The sequence below is a fragment of the Protomyctophum parallelum genome (assembly GCF_964188405.1).
Source record: "Protomyctophum parallelum genome assembly, chromosome: 10".
NCBI lineage: Eukaryota > Metazoa > Chordata > Actinopteri > Myctophiformes > Myctophidae > Protomyctophum > Protomyctophum parallelum.
The window spans coordinates 7431027-7448476 of record NC_139704.1 but is presented as its reverse complement, the minus strand read 5'-3'; the positions used below and the strand labels follow the sequence as shown (position 1 = coordinate 7448476).

General features: G+C 44.7%; 1 protein-coding gene across 1 annotated transcript in view; it reads right to left on the bottom strand.

Moving 5' to 3' along the window:
• Positions 1–17450, bottom strand: part of adgra1b (adhesion G protein-coupled receptor A1b) — a 234688-nt gene that overhangs the window by 181982 nt on the left and 35256 nt on the right. The window contains exons 3-6 of the mRNA XM_083774158.1: positions 11580–11651; positions 7988–8059; positions 7746–7817; positions 6872–7035 (exon numbers count right to left, since the gene is read on the bottom strand). Coding sequence (XP_083630284.1) covers positions 6872–7035; positions 7746–7817; positions 7988–8059; positions 11580–11651 — 380 coding nt within the window. The remainder of the gene's footprint in view (positions 1–6871; positions 7036–7745; positions 7818–7987; positions 8060–11579; positions 11652–17450) is intronic.

The following is a 17450-nucleotide window of genomic DNA, read 5'->3' as shown; positions in this document are numbered from 1 at the left end:
TTTGTGACATTTACACAGACCGGATTCAAACGCAGGGAACGTCACGATGCGCGAGCATTGAATCCTCCTCGCTTTTGAGTCACGCCAGCACCATGTCCAGTTTTTAGACTGCGACGAAGGGGGGGGGGCGTCTCAAAGCAAACTTGAGCCACGAGAGACACCACAGAGTGAGAGAGTCTACGTGTGTCGAACTTTTGCGAAGTTCTCTTCTAGCCGACTCAGCCCCGTCCGAGTTCGACCCCATATGGACAGAATATGTGAGAACAGTGAATCATGTTCTGGCGACTGCTACTCAATAAAGTGGCTACTGGTCAATCTCAGCGTGTCCTTACTCAAACACCAAGAGGAGTACATGCTCGTTTCATGATACCCATGAGCTGGACAAGCTTCGAGGACGATTGAGCTCTGCACTTTTTTGAGCATATTCTGTGTTTCATCCCAGCACTGTATAGCAGTGCCATAGACTCTTGATTCTTTGGACCCCACCCCCCCCCCCCCCCAACCAGCACTAGACGAGCACAACAGACGCTTGCCCTGACCTCATCTCAGGAAGCACCTGATCCTGGCAGGAAGCCGTGATCCTCGGTTCCCCCTCGTTTGCGAGAAGCACTCGACCTGTGCAACGCGGAGGGGAAAGGAGGTTCACCGCTGGAATGTGTGGCCTCCCGGCATCTGCTACCCATCACAGCGACGCTCAGGACAAATCCAAACGTACTTCCATATTATCTCCTATGCCACAACGTGGCTCTGCGGGCCCCCATGCACGGACGACGACATATAGGAGTCAAATCTCTAAAGACCAACGGCCGTGATTTCCGCTGACACGTCCAATGTTAAGGGAGGGGAAACGCTCATGTTTTATATTCCAGATAACGGGAACAAAAATCCAATCTTACATATTATGATTGATATGATATTCGGTCGGCCCCGACAATAAGAGGTATATCCCCCGATGGCAAGAGAAGGAGCCAGACAGTGGCCACCAGTGTTGTTTTTGGCAGCACATTTCTATTTTAGTTTTAGTCGTAGTCTCCTCAATAGTTTTCATTTAGTTTTAGTCACATTTTAGTCTCCTGGAATGTTTTATGTATATAATTTAATGTTTAATTTAATGTTTTTAATATAGTATTTAATGTGTTAGTCTAGTTTTAGTCGAATTGTATTGTCTTGATGGCGTCGTAATGCCTGATCTTAGACTTGCTGAAAATAACTTGTAGATCTGCTATTTTCAGCATGCAACCAAGTGTAAATTGACTTATACTGGATCTCTTGTCCACTAGTCCCTTCCTAACATTATAGTCTAGTTTTTATTTGTTGACGAAATTGTCAGTGTATTTAGTCTCGGTTTTAGTTATCATAGCTTAGTTTTCATTTAGTTTCCATTTAGCTTTCATCAGTGGAAACAGGTAGTCGACGAACATTTTTTTCGTCTTAGTTTTAGTCGACACTGGCGGCCACACAACGTAACATTGCAACAAGTCGCGTGGACACTATACAGTATGTGCAATCGAAGATTGGCTGTCGCCAGACGAATAAATAAGGCATTGTAAGAGAGGGAGGTGTGTGTGTGTGTGTGTGTGTGTGTGTGTGTGTCTGTGTCTGTGTCTGTGTGTGTGTGTGTGTGTGTGTGTGTGTGTGTGCGTGTGTGCGTGTGCGTGTGCGTGTGTGTGTGTGTGTGTGCGTGCGTGCAGAGAGGCGGTATCGGGATCCGGGCTTTTTCCAGGAGCCGGAAGCCCAGACGTTATCAATGTAATCCCATAATGGATGTGTTAGGGAAGCTGAAAGCAGCCTGCTCCTCGTCTCACCGCCCGAACCCACTCGCGTCGGGTTCTTTGTCCAAAGGACTGCACAGAATTACCCTGTAATTGCTTTGGATTGTTCTGTGCAAATGAAAAACACACACTTAGGGATTACATAGAATAATTCTTATTAGCATGTCTGCTGCATGCACAGCTTTACCTCTTAAGTATACTGTGTTGGCTGTGTGTGTCCAAAATATGTATACACTACGGGAGAGACGGAATGCATACTGTATGCAGTGCTGTAGTGACTGGTATATTTTTGGGGGGGCGGAAGGGATTTTAAGGTTTATCGATCTGCAGACTGTTTAAAAGTATGCATGCACGCAAGTCATATGCACACACACTCGCACGCACACGCACAGACGCGCGCGCACACACACACACACACACACACACACACACACACACACACACACACACACACACACACACACACACACACACACACACACACACACACACACACACACACACACACACACCACTATCCTCTGTACCCTCGCCAATGATTTTCTCATTCCAGAGCAATATCCCCAGCGTGAAGCACATGTAAGGAGACCAGCGGGATGATTCCATCACAGATGAGATACAATTCCCTCATGGAGCCCAGCATATCGCCATGGGGTGTGTGTGCGCGTGTGTGTGCGTGTGTGTGCATGTGAGTCAGAGAGAGAGAGAGACAGACCGACAGACAGTCCTCTAGAGATCTGAGTATTTCCCGTAAAAAAGGAAAAGACCCCTTGGCCTGTCACCGAATGTTTGAAGATTACTTACTAATGACAAGAACTATATACACTATGCATATACAGTAGTACATGTTGTACTGCCTGTCGCCTCTTTCTCCCTAAACCTGCTTGATGAAGCAGTTATTATTTTCATGTTTCAATAAACGAACGTGGACGTGTCCAAATGAACAAAACCTTTATTGTTCACTGACTCCGTACGTCGCTTGACCCCTAAAAAAAACTATTTAAATGTTCATCATTATTATCTTTATATCCCACTTTCACTTCAGTGGCGTAGCATGTAGCATTTAACCCATGTAGACCTGAGGACGATTCTACAAATGTCTTCTAAATCTTGACAGTTCTCTGAAAAACCCATGTTTCTATGTCAGTCCTTTCCCCAGAAATATATGTATTTGGCCGCCGACCCCCATCTGAAAATATGTTGTTCCAGGGACCCCCCAGAAGCAAATTTGAGTTTAAAACGTTCGCTCTGAAAGAATATATTCAAAGATTTCTTCAAAAATAGCAGATCTACAAGCTTGTGGCGCGGCACTCAGTGCCACGTTATGAGCTTGTAGATCTGCTATTTTTCAATAGTTAATGTATAACACAATGCTTAATACACCAAAAGGGGTTCCCGCCCAGAATGGGTTAATTGACAGGTTCCAGGTAAGCTCCGTGTCCATGAGGTACTTGGCCAAAAAGGTTACAATGTTCCTGCACTTTTAATTTGTTTTAGATTAAATTCAAAGAGTGCACGGCGCTCATCTATCTCATTTCCCTAAACCTGTCCTGGTGTTTCTGGAGCTTATCTCGCAGACCGCTGGACCGTTCCCTGGCACAACTCTTGTGCACACTGGCCAAAGTAGGCCAAATTAGTACCTCCAATAATGCATTTTCACATATGCCCGTCAGGCACCGAGCGGCCTACTTGTTGGGAACAATGAAAATCATGAAAGCATACCGTTGTCGGGTATGTCTGTCCGTCTTTCTGTGCCCCTTTTTGCCCATACAGTAGGGAGATCTGCATATCTGTCTGCCTGTATCCCTTTTATGGCCATATATGGAGATCCTTGATGTTATCAGTGTATGAGCATATAATATGGACCTGGATATATGCATATGGGGGGTGATTGTGCAGTGCTAAACGTCTGTGGAGAATGCATCTTGAATGTCTGAAGGGTGCAAACTCTGACGGTGAAAAGTGGACTGACTAAGTAATCAAATGGCAGGTGTGGGGAATTCGGCAGGTGTAGGCTTGGCGATCAATTGGCTCAGGCAGATCCTGGTAATTGGACAGGTGTGGGGACTTATAGGCTAATTATGTCCACTGGCAGAGCCTTTGCTGACGGTTCTGTACTAACCGTGTATATCTGACTCACTGTACTCAAGGCCGAGCACTGCACTCCCTCTGGTGGTTTGGACTGTGGGACGTGTGTGTCGAATTTTAAGTGGGCGGGGCGAACGGTTCTGGAGTCTCGTGGATTACAGACATGCACACGTACAGTACAGAGAGTCGTGCATTTACTGTAAGACTAGAGCGGTGCCCTACTTGGAACGATGCAAGTTGGAAATGCATGACCCACCCATTTTTTTTTGTTTTACTTTTGAGGTGTGCTAGCCACTCCTATAAACAGCTGCTATAGTGTAGAGTCTTAACACAAACATTAAATGCCATTGTCAATGAATGGAGAATTTACGTTGAATGTTTCTGAGCAAATCGGCTGTCGGTATAGTGGAAACCCTTGGCCAATAAGGGACCACCATTCTTGGTGACGTAACTAAGGTATGTTTCAAGGTTAATTGGTATCAGGTCAATAATTGATTAGAGCGCCCCTCACTTCACACGGATGAAGTGTTTTAATTGAATGGAAGGGATAGCAGAGCAATTTTCATTGACTTTCATTCAAATCGTCACATTCCGTGCTACAAACATGCACACAAAGCTGTGCATATGGGGCTAGCGCCCCCTCAAAAAGCCTCTAAACGGACATATAAAAGTCCATAGGTTTGGCTGCCACATGACGTAATTTCGGCAAGCCATGCATTGGAGAGGCTGGCCCTCAAAAAACATCCACAAGCCCCCTCTTCTCTAACCTGAACTTCTGCCTCCCTCAAAACAGACACAATGGTCACAGCGATAATTCATTTAATTGCATTTTTCCAAGTGCTCAAAGTGCGTTACAATGGTTCATACGCCAGCGTCCTCACTGCCCACATTCACACACCAAGCTCACACCGACCAACTCATTGGAGGCAATGTAGAGTTCAGTGTTTAGCCACTTCGATATGTGGACAGGAGGAGCCGGGATTCTAACCGCCGACCCAGGGATCATTGGACGACCTGCTCTACCTCTTGAGCCACAGCCGCCCTACCAGCATATCAAATGAGAACATTTTCTCCAAGGGAATTCTATCTGACAGGCTTAATATGAAGCTACGATTTAGTATGAATGTGCCACATGGTTCACAGCAGGTGTAGAGATAACAGTGGAAGCTATTATCGAAATAGACCTTCTTAATCACACTTTTACTGTGCTCGCCACTTGAAATTGAAACATAAGTCAAATTAGGTTTTTTTAATAGTGAGTCTCAGGGGGCAGACTTGGAGAATAATTACACCATTTCATCTTCCGTTCAGCCATAATACATGCCGTGATTTTTGTATTTTTCCAGTTCATGTGTTTATGACGTGACAGTACTTCATTAGACCGCTTGGTGTGGTTGTTATGTGCAATGATGTCTTCCCTTTGTATTTAGGGTTTCTTCCTGGAGGTCTGAAACCTTAACAGTCAAACGAGCCAATGGGGGAAAAAAAACAGTGATATAGGCTAGTGACATCACAATATCATCCCCTCCCCTAACCCCTCCCCTGCTGTGGGTGTGCGGCTTCAGTTCAGGTGGATCAGAGCCATCTCTAATAGAAGAGTTGCGATATTGAGGGGGGAAGAAAACAGCCCAGTCACATGGTTAAAAAATAATCATGTTTAAAATTCCTTTCCAGAATGATCATAAATGAAGTGGACTCATTAGATAGACAGATCGACCTTGTCACTTATTCTTTAGATACTGTACATCAAATTACACAATATAATACACACTGATGGCTTTAGATACTGTACATCAGGGGTGCCCAGAAGGTAGATCGCAATCTACCAGTAGATCACAAAGGTTTCCGCCGGACACACACTGGTCTGATGAACCCATTCTGACCTGAGATCAGATTCTAAAAATGTCAGTCGCTCTTCGATTTTTCAAAAATAGCAGACCTACAAGCTCGTATCGCGGCACTCGGTGGCGCGATATGAGCTTGTAGGTCTGCTATTTTTAAATAGCTAAAGCATAACATGATGCTGACACCAAAATGGGTGCCCGGTCAGAATGGGTTAAAAGAGCCTTTCAGCTCAAACACACAATACAAATGCAATACAAATGCAAAGTCATATACAAATAACTACGAATTCCATTTTCCTCTCTCTATTTCGTGTGTTTGTCTTATAGTATGTAACGCCAGTGCTGCTGTTTTCAGCAATGTGATAATACTTTTTTTGGGTGAGTAGATCTTGTTGAGCTGGTCATTGTGAAAGTAGCTCTCAAGTCCAAAAAGTGTGGGCACCCCTGCTGTACATCAAATGACACTGGCAATATAATACACACTGACGGCATCGGATACTGTACATCAAACTACACTGGCAGTATAATACACACTGACGGCTTCGGATACTGTACATCAAACTACACTGGCAATATAATACACACTGACGGCTTCGGATACTGTACATCAAACTACACTGGCAATATAATACACACTGACGGCTTTTCAGACTTGTTTTCTCTGGAAAAGAAAAGAGGACATTTCACAAGATGAAATCTGTTTGTTCAAGTTAAACAAAACAGACAGATATATTAAACCCTGCTGCTGGGAGAGCCCTCTGGGACCCCTGGGGAGCGCCAGACTCCCCCGAGGGGCTTGAGTTGACAGTGCATCGTCTCTCTGCAGTAGCAAGCTACTGCACCACGATTCAAAGTGCGATCGTGAACAATTAACCCACCTTCATGCTCCAAAACAGGCAGTTTGATAGAAAATACATAGCTGTTTCTGCCTTGCATGAAGTGAATGCCAAAACCTATACTATACTGCCCAAACAGGGACCGGATTCTAATACCACAAAGTCATTCATTTTATACATGTTTCCACTATTCCCCACGAGCGCACGCACGACCACACGTTAACTCACCAAACCAAACACGACAACACACGCTTAGCTCTCTCTCTCTCTCTCTCTCTGAGTCATCCCCAGGCCACTGCCGTGTGGTGGTGAAGTGCATCCTTTTCCTTACCACATCTGAGCTGGTGTTCTCGGAGGTTGTGGAACTCCAGGCCGTGGAGGTGGGTGGGGTACATGCACGTGGTGTCGTTCCCGATGCGCACGGAGTTGGCCCGCGCCCACAGGAGCAACCACTCCAGCTGACAGTCACAGAACAGACTGTCCGTACCGAAGTGCCTGAGGGGGGGGGGGGGGGGGGGGGGGAACGGATTCTGGTCAACCGTGTGTGTGTGTTTGTGTGTGTGTGTGTGTGTGTGTGTGTGTGTGTGTGTGTGTGTGTGAGCGAGTGCACGCGCCAGTTATTTGAGATAATCTCAATTATTTTTGCATAATCCTATTTCCACTATATTTAAAAAGAATTGGGTATCAAAAGTAGTAGTTTAAGGTATCTGTCATTTTTTTATTCAGATTTTTTTTTGTCGAATGTTCAACGCCAAAAACACAATTTGTGTTGGCCAGCCGGGGCGCCTGATGGAGGGGAAAGGAACTGGTTGGAATAACGTGTCCCTTCCACGCGCTACGTCCAACCAGGGAAACTCCCCACAAGTCCGTTGCTCTCCCCATGTCCCCCATATATGGGGACTAGGTTGGCGGAGGGTGTGTAGAGCCCAGGATCACATTAGATAATTGACACAGGGGTGAAAAATGGGTTACAAAATCGTGGGATAAAAATTATAAAAAGAAAACACACACACACAATTTGTAAGACAATCGTTAACTTAAAATTTGTAATTGTGACAGCCCTATGTCTGTGTCCGTGTCCGTGTGTGTGTGTGTGTGTGTGTGCGACTGTGCGCGCGTGTATGTGTGTGTGTGTGTGTGTGCGTGCGACAGTGCGCGCGCACGCGTGTGTGCGTGTGCGTGTTGCGTGCGTCTTTTGGTCTTACAGCACTCGGAGGACCACAAGGTGTGTGAACAGTCCTGCACTCAGCGTGGTGAAGATGTTTCCAGATAAGATCCTGCCAGAGAAGGGAAATAAATAACTGCTCACATCGAGAACTAAAGCCGCATCGTCTTGTGATGCATTACTGAAGCCGTTTTATCTCAAATGATGAACAGAATATCTTCATACAAAGCCAGCATACAGCAGTTGAGTACAGTACGTGTTTTCAATTTGGAGATTACTCACAATTTGGAGATGCTGCCAAGATCTAGAAACATTTCAGGGGAGAGGCAGCCAATCCTGTTGTTGGATAGGTCCCTATAAGGACAAAAAAAAGGCAAAGGGATTTATAGTTGTGAGATGAAGGCACTTTGTCTTAGACCTATTGTTTGTGTGTGTGTGTGTGTGTGTGTGTGTGTGTGTGTGTGTGTGTGTGTGTGTGTGTGTGTGTGCGCGCGCGTATCAATTTCCTCAATCTAATATATATACTGTAGAGTTGATGAACTGCCCAGTTTTTGTTTGAACACACCTGCTTCACTTAACCTTATTAACCTTATAGAGCTTGATTCAGAGCCTCTATAGAGCGTCGTAATCCCGCCCCCTACCAGGGCCCAGGAAATGATTAATTTCAAAAAGTATTTATTTAAAGACCTTTTAAGCGTCGTACAAAGCCAACTGGAGTTGTGAGAAATCATGACTGCAGTAAACACAATGTTTTGGGCCAAACAAAGAATTAGAAAGAAGAAGAAAACGGCAGGTTACAACACTTTTTTAATTGTTTTTATTATTTGTAATTATTTGTTTGTTTCAAAATATTGTGTTTGTTGTCATGATTTGTCACAACTCGAGTTGGCTTATAAGGTCTTTAAATTAGAGCGACGCTCTATAGCCGAGAAGGCCTGCTATGTCTAAATATAAATTTAAGCACATGCTACTTCTGTCTGATTTTACTTCAGTCATGCTAGTGATAATTATGAGCCAACTCATTGACCGTCAAGACAGTGTAACACCGGGGCTCCACCGGGCGCGTCAGCGTCGCGTCTCCGTCACCGTCAGGGAATGTTGCCTTTTTAATCAATGAAGGGTGGCTCCACTGCCCGCGTTGCGTTGCGTGACTACATTCAAATTGCCCTGGTTCGTTTTTTGGCGCACACGACGGAGACGCAATGCGCCCGGTGGAGCCCGGCCTTAATGTAAAGCACAGCAGCACAGAAGTGGCTCTACTGTGTACACAGCACTCACAGTATACCAACTCAAGAAAGTGGTCTTGTTTTCTCTTCAAGTTGCTCTGAGAGAGCTCGATTCTACAAAATGTCTTCTAAATCATGACAGTTTTCTGAAAAAAAACTAAGTTTCTATGTCAGTGGTTCTCAAACTATTTTGTGTCAAGGAGCCCCAGATTTAGGCTTTTAAGTATTTGGCCGCGGACCCCCATCTCAAAATATGTTGTTTCAGGGACCCCCCAGGAGCAAAGATTTGAGTTGAAAACGTTTGCTCTGAAAGACTATGGGCTCCATTTTCGTCACCGCTAAACCCCTTATCCCTAAACTTCTTTGCCTTTTTTTACTATTTTGAAAAACAAAAACAACTGGCCATTTTAACTATTCAAAAATGTTTTGCAAAATCGTAAAAAAAAGCAAAGAAGTTTAGGGATAAGGTGTTTAGCGGTGACGAAAATGGAGCCCTATATATTCAAAGATTTGCGTCACATTTTCAAGATTTTCCAAAAATAGCAGATCTACAAGCTCGTAGCGCGGCACTCGGTGGCACGCTATGAGCTTGTAGATCTGCTATTTTTCAACAGCTAAAGTATAACATAATGCTTAAAACACCAAAAGGGGTTCCTGCCCTGAATTGGTTGAAACAGTCCCAAGTTTATTTATCCATTGCAGTTCCCTGGGTGGTGTGGTTTTGAAATGTTTCTCTTGGTTGACGTCCCTTTGTATTTGAAGGTGAAGTTACGTAGTGTCCTTGGATAAGGACTGTTGGTTTCTCCCAACAAAGGAAAGGCCCAGATTGTGGGTATTGCATTCATTCTGTTTCAGGTAGTAGAAAGCAAAGAGGGATAGCTCTATTGATCAAGGGATCAATACAGTCAGTAGAGTCCGTTTATCTCTATAGGCTGTCGTGCTTGAATTAAGCATAGCAACTTGCGTGGCAGGTTAATAAAACTAACCCGTGGCACGTTGAAACGAAACCCTGTGGCTCTCGACATGTGTGGCAGGTTAAAACTAACCCGTGTCACGTTGAAACTAAACCCCGTGGCTCCCGACATGTGTGGCAGGTTAAAACTAACCCGTGGCAGGTTCAAACTAACCCGTGGCTTCCCGTGAGGTGAGGTTATAGGGTTGGGTTTTGGGTTATAGGGCGTCGGAAACACGCCTGCCGGACTGTATGTCGGACCAAACACATGCACCCAATTATGTCCACCTAGCGCTACATCAAAATAAACCATTTTACAGCGGTCAACCCTGATCTTCAGTAGGCTAAAGTTTCACCTCTCTCACATACTGTAACTCTTAGCCTGGGTGTGTGCACAAGCACACACACACACACTGTACACTACACATGCATGTGGACTGGGTTTCTCTCTCCATGCATGTTGTGAGAGTGGCTGCACGAGTGCCGTCCCGGCCGTGGCAGTGTGCCCTTGCGCTCGGTAATTAAAGAGCTGCTTCGCTGGAGCAGCTGTGGGAAAATAAGCAGAGCACTCGAGTAATCACCGGTTGGGGAGCACTTAAATTAGCACTCGGCTGCTCCCAGAGCCTGGCACACGCGCCCGGAATCAGACCCTGCACTAACTTGCCGGCTGGATGGCTGGCCCGGCTGCTGCCTCTCCCCACCGGCCCAGAAACCCCGCTATCAGGTAGCAATCATGTCACTCACTCTGCAGGGCACACGTCTCAGGACTCTAAATGCTGAGCATGCATCCAAAAAGGTAAATGTAAAAGCTTGCCACATGCTACTCAATTATAACCACTGTTTCAAGCCAAAGTCAAGATTTTTGCGCATCTTCCAAGATCAACTTTCTTTTTGCATGTGTGTGCATTATGTGCATGCGTGTGCATTAAAGAAAAGTGAGTTCTTCTGTCTTCAGGGAGGTAAACAATTGGGGACTTTTTGCCAATAGACCTTTTTTTATCATTCTTCCACTTTGTAGCGCATACTGCATAGTAGGTTTTTTTTTCCTCTGTGACACATTTCTGTTCCTGTTTGACTGCTTGACTATAAAATGTAATTTGCTCGAGGGTAGCACGGGGGAATTATTCTTAGAATTGTCTAGCCGGTTAGAATTTTGTCACCATTGATCCAAAATACTTTCATCATTGTTATCTGATGACAGGAACTGAAAGATATGCCACTATATTATTTGAAACTAAGCTACGGGCGGTCGTAGCTTAGAGACTAGACCGTCGAGTAACCAGAGCAGGGACAGAGTGGCATTCTGACGCACGGCCCCATTCTACGCACCGACTATGTGGCTTCCGCATGTGGTTAGGGTTAGGGACAGGGTTAGTAACGCGGCCAGTCGGAATAGCGGGCTTCGGAATGCCGGTGTGTAACCGATTTTGGTGTGTCGGATCTGCGCGTGCATCCGACACACCAAAATCACCCGTGGCTCCCGACAATGTGTTGGTCTGACATGCGTTGTGCCGTGCATGTGGTTAGGTTTAGGTTATGGTTTTGGGTAGGGTGTCGCACTGTCCATGTTGAACGGGAACTAAGGGCCGTTTGTGGAAATAGGTCTATTTGTTAAAAGTGTGGATTCAATATTCAGTAAACTCTTACATAATGTCCGAGTGAGAGAAGGCCATTACCACACATACGTAATACTCACAGTCTCCTCAGCGCCAGAAGACCACGGAAAGCCCCGGGCTCCACTGTACTTATCAAATTATTCTTCAGATCCCTAGAGGAGATGGAGAGAGAAACAGACCACATGGAGAGAAAGAGAGATGGTGAGAAGAAAGAAAGAAAGAGGGGAGACCAGTCAATCATAATTATTCATCTATCTTTATCTTTTTTACCATCATAACAAACATGGTAAAACCTATTTGTCACTGAGCTGACTATGAAACTGAGATGCAGACACAGGCTTGCAAGGAAATGTGATTAATTCAAAACGTGTATGAAGGCCATTCTATCATTGACAGACAACAGTGCAGTTGAGTTGACAAGGCAGAGAATGAAATAGTTTTCCCCATGTTTCAAGCCAATGGAGCGAGGTATGGGGAAGCAAATAGCTGCAGTAGAATTTCCAGTAAGTAAGTTGGTAATGATTTATGTGCCAATTTACAATATACTTTACCCCTTTTTCTCCCCCTGCTCACATCTCGTTAGGGAAACACTGCGATTGTAATTCAGCAGAGAGAATAACGCATAGACATAACATCCTTAGGAGGAACACCTGTTAGCTGGACAGAACAGTCCATTTCCTGCATGCCAAGACACCACATCTACTGTAGCACTGAGGCAAACACAATCTTTTTTGACCAAGGCAATCTCTGTCTTGGTCACACACACACACACACACACACACACACACACACACACACACACACACACACACGTACGCACGCACGCACGCGCACGCATGCACGCACGCACGCACGCACGCACACGCTACTAAAAATGGATCTCAGAAAAAATATCTAATTTCTGGTTTTCTCTGCAGGCCAAAGAAAACTTCCTCAGATTGTGTCCCCGGTTTCCTTTGACTCTGCTGTGATCAGAATCAGAAGGAGTATAAGCACTCTGTCCAAATGTGAGCAGCAACGATATACAACTACAGCCTTCTCAGCCCCAAGCCCATTTGTTGCAGTCACGCACGCACGCACGCACGCACGCACGCACGCACGCACGCACGCACGCACACACACACACACACACACACACACACACACACACACACACAGGGCCAGCCAAAAGAAACAATATGAGACCAATAGGACTATCAGCAACATAGCCTTTTATTCCCCCCAAAGTGAGCATTAAGAAGAACTACTGGAGCTCTTTTTATTTGCAAAGAGGGACTCCTTGGTGTTGAAAATGATCTCTTTAGCTCAACTGCCAAATAATTCCCATATGGCATGAACAGTTCAAACCTGATGAATTTAGGACCTTGCGATCACAGAAAAAAATTCAATAAAAAATATTTTACTGTGCATGCAATATTTCCTCTTGAGAGCGGCTACTATTTATTCCACGACGTTTAGATCTGCATAAAGCCATGACACTGGTTGTTTCACTGTAACTGCATGCACATCATTTGGTCGATGTTAAGCATTAGTTAAACACACAGAGGATGAGCCGTCATTACAGGCAGATAAATGACTGCTGTCCATGTGTAATGATCTGTGTTAAATAGTTTGACCCCGCATCTCAAAACATACTTTGTCAGCGCGATTTGAACACACACCCCTTCACCTATAGGTCAGTGGTGGGTCATGAGGATGTTGCAATTTGGGCCTCCATTGACAAACCACTACGATTTTAATAATATATATAATAAACTAGAATGATGCAATTAGCAAATAAAAGTGTGGTTGCCTCTTGTAATACAATTGACCAGACTTTATATAAGGGCAGATGCTGATGTCATACAGTATGTCATACATCATCATAATGGAATAAATGGGAACCTCCATAGACCCACGATGACGTTGGAAGTTACTCTAGATTTAATTAAACTTAACCTCTAAAGGCTATTTAACCCATTCTGACCTGAGATCAGATTCATACGAGGTTTCCGCCGGACACACACTGGTCTGACGAACCCATTCTGACCTGAGATCAGATTTTAAAAATGTCAGTCGTTCTTCGATTTTTCAAAAATAGCAGACCTACAAGCTCGTATCGCGCCACCGAGTGGCGCGATACGAGCTTGTAGATCTGCTATTTTTAAATAGCTAAAGCATAACATGATGCTGACACCAAAATGGGTGACGGTCAGAATGGGTTAATTGACCGGAGTACCCCAGGGTCTGGTCTATACTATACTATACTATACTAGATACGATACGATACGATACGATACGATACTATACTAACCCCATCTTTTTCCCCCTCTACACCAAACCTCTTAGCACGGGGCGGCGGTGGCTCAGGGGTAGAGTGCCTGGATGGTAACCGTGAGGTTGCCAGTTCGAACCCGGGCTCCCCCAGAGTTACTGTCGAAGTGTCCTTGAGCAAGACACTGAACCCCTAATTACTTCACCTCACACAGAATATACATAGAGATCTGCAGTACGTACAGTACTGTTCCTTCATCTGTTCCTTGAAAGAATGCCCCCCTCAGTGTTTAAGGTTTAAAGTTGAACCTCAACACCTGGACCGTGATCCTTCATTCGTGCAGGAACGTGACGTGACTAGGGATGGAGCTCCTTATTTTTTTTTATTGATAACGAGCACCTTATCAATCAGGCTTATCGCGCCGGGTTCTTAATTGAGCCCACTATCGAGCATTTTATATTATTTTCTGGAAAGACGGGAGATAATGAATTCGGAACAGAACCAGTATCTTTTACTAGGGCTTTCAAATACAGTACTTTGCTAACAGACAAAAGGCAATTGATATTTTGACCAATAAAATAATAAAATAAAGTGTTAACTGGTTAAAAAGCGTACATTTTGTTTACCCGGACAGCGCTGGTTGGCAGGCATCAATACACTTTTAGACCGACGTGCTTGTGCCAGCATGGGTGATTAGATTTATTTCTTGATTGCCTCTTGTCTTGATTGTTTAAACATGACGTCATGGGCCGCTATGCTCGAAAACAGGCTTGATAAGCCCAAAGCTTATTAATAACGGGTACTCGATAAGCTTTTATAGGATTTCTTCGGGTATATATCGGTTATGCAGGTCTGACTAGTGCGTTCTTCCTCCTCGTGTCCTCCTGCCCTCATCCAATGCTGAGTCTTTGATCATGTACATTACAACAGTACAGTGTACTATATGAAATATGAAATATGAGTAGGCGGAGGTCAAGTGGCCCTCTGTCTCGCCTGCAGCACCTTCCCTTTCATCCCAGAACAGAACTGTGGAGCTGCTCCACTGTCTGGAGGTTCTGGATTTAGCCTTAAAGCCACGCTGAACTTTGGTAGAACCTTAGGTTGTACCGCCTAGGCGTGATGTAACTGCAAGTAATCTTGATCGTCTTTATTCGTGGCGACCGTGTGGTCAAGTCTACTTTAGGTATAACAATTCCATCCAAATCATATTTTAATAAGCACACCAATGCAAACAACGCAGATTCTGCCAATAATATATTTGTATAATAAAACATAACATATATTTACTTATTTGGTTGGACCACAGGAGCCAGCCTTATGCACACTAAACATCTCTGACTGACTGGAGTCAGTTACAGCATATGAAAGCCAGCTGGCCAAACAACAAATGAGCCAATGTCAGAGCAACCGTCCCTCCAGGTCTATCCTCGATCCTCGATTGGCCTATTAAGCAACAAAGTGGCCAATCACAGAGCAATCGTCCCTCCCACGCTCTCTTACTTTGCATGAATTAAAAGAAAGTGATTCAGTGCAGCTGGAAAATGTCTATTGTGTTGTGATCACTTTTGCAGTGATTTTGTATCTGCAAGTGGTAACCATTAGCCTACAATTGTGTAGGCTATACAGCATATTTTGAATCTTGTGTGTGTTCTGTGGTCTTTTGCATACGTGCGTTCAACTATACAGTAGGGCAGGGTACCCCAATAGGCGGCCCGCGGGCCATTTGCGGCCCACAGAGCGCCCCCTTGTGGCCCATGAAAGAATTTCCCCCAAAAAAAAAAAAAAAATGTTCTTATTATTATTATTATTTTTTTTTTTTAAGGTTCCCAGATATAAATGGCATTAAATGGGGGTCAGTAGCCTATGCATGTCAAACTGGGCATCCTTTTCAAATGGGGTCTTGCCCTGAAAATGAATTTTCAGGGCAAGACCTCGACCTCGCGCGTGCAGACTCGGCCCCCAGCCTGGTACGCTAGTCAAAATATGGCCCTTGAGGAAAATTAATTGGGGAACCCTGCAGTAGGGCAACATTTCATGTCAAATATGAGATACGGTTGGTCAAATTGCATTTTAAATAATAATGGATTGCATTCTTATAGCACTTTTCTATGCACTACGTGCATACTCAAAGCACTTACAATGGTCCATTCATTCATACATTAGGAGGTGAAGCGGCGAACAGTTGACGCCAGCGTTCCCACTTCCCACATTCACACACCACCCAGTATAGGCCAAAGGACGTCATGATGACGTCATGATGACGTCATGATGACGTCCTCCGGTGACTCCAGTGACGTTCAGGACTAGGCCAGATCACAGATCACATGGGGATGATCTTTACGTCATTTCACCAGTTAATATAATATAATAATATATCTTATTCTGGGCCAGATCTGACTAGTAATGATATGACTTATGTTGATCTGGCCTCGATCGGACTCTCTCTGATTCATCCAGGGACGTCCGTCTTAGTGGGTCAAATTTATGTTGGTCTCGGTTTGACTTGATCTGGCTGGGCCCAATCGAGACGTCACTAATTCGTCCAGGTCCTGACCGTGCTTAAATTATTGTTAAAACATCTCTATTCCTTAATTTACAAGAAGTCTACACGATTAGAGAATGTAGAAGAATTGTTAATTTGATCGTTTGCCTGTTATCTCTCCTAATGTTACCAACATCAATACAGCATGGAATTGTGGACAGAATCTTAGCCAACGATAACAAAAAAAAGATTGTTTAGTTTTGGGTCTGAGAGGCTAAATCTCATCAAATGGTGGTTCCGTGGCTCAAATGCCAAATAATGAATAAGCCTTGGTATGAAAAAGGTTGAAAACCACTGCAGTAAGTGACTGACAATCACAGCAAACACAGCAACGTATTTGAAGGGCAGAACTTTAGTATATGCCAACTCTGTGATTACCCCGACTGCAGTCTAACAACTGACTCTGTCCTGGAGTCACATGGGTGGGATAAATACTGTATCCCACCCATGTGTGCTGCTCAAGTAGGACAAATCAAACTCCAAGCAATACAATGTACAACCATTATTTCACTCAGATGTCAATTACATTACCCTGTGTTGTTAAAATATGATTGGCAGGGGCAGAGAAAGGCAGGATGAGAGGTTCACCAGAATAAATAACTCTTCCTGTTTACTGAGAGGCACATCTCATGCACACACATGCACACGCACATCGCACGCACACACACACACACACACACACACACAAACACACAGCTTTCTAGTTTCACAGTACCTTGGGAAGAAGCTGGCCCTATATCCAAGCCCCACTGTAGGTACAGCTGGAGAACCTCAAATGAGATAAATGTTTAAACAATAACCATTTTCCTCTCCCCGGGTCTGGTGTGTGTGTGCATGTGTTTGAGGAACAGCGAGGGAGGAGAGCAGAGTGGAGCATAAACTCAGCCATTTGTGGCTCATGTTTGAAAAGCTACTGAAGTGGCTCCCAATTAATTCCCGCCTGCGCTGTATATCTTCCACATGCTGAAGTTCTCCCGGGCCGTGTGACCCGGACTGTGTCAGAGCGCTCGCCGTGTGACACTAATGGGTGGACTCATGCTCCGGGGTTTGGATGCGTTGGCCTGATTTATGTTTTGCACCGAAAAATGGCCGATCTACAAGCTCACAAAGCGTCATAGCATGACACACAGATGGCCCATGTCGTGCATAGACACA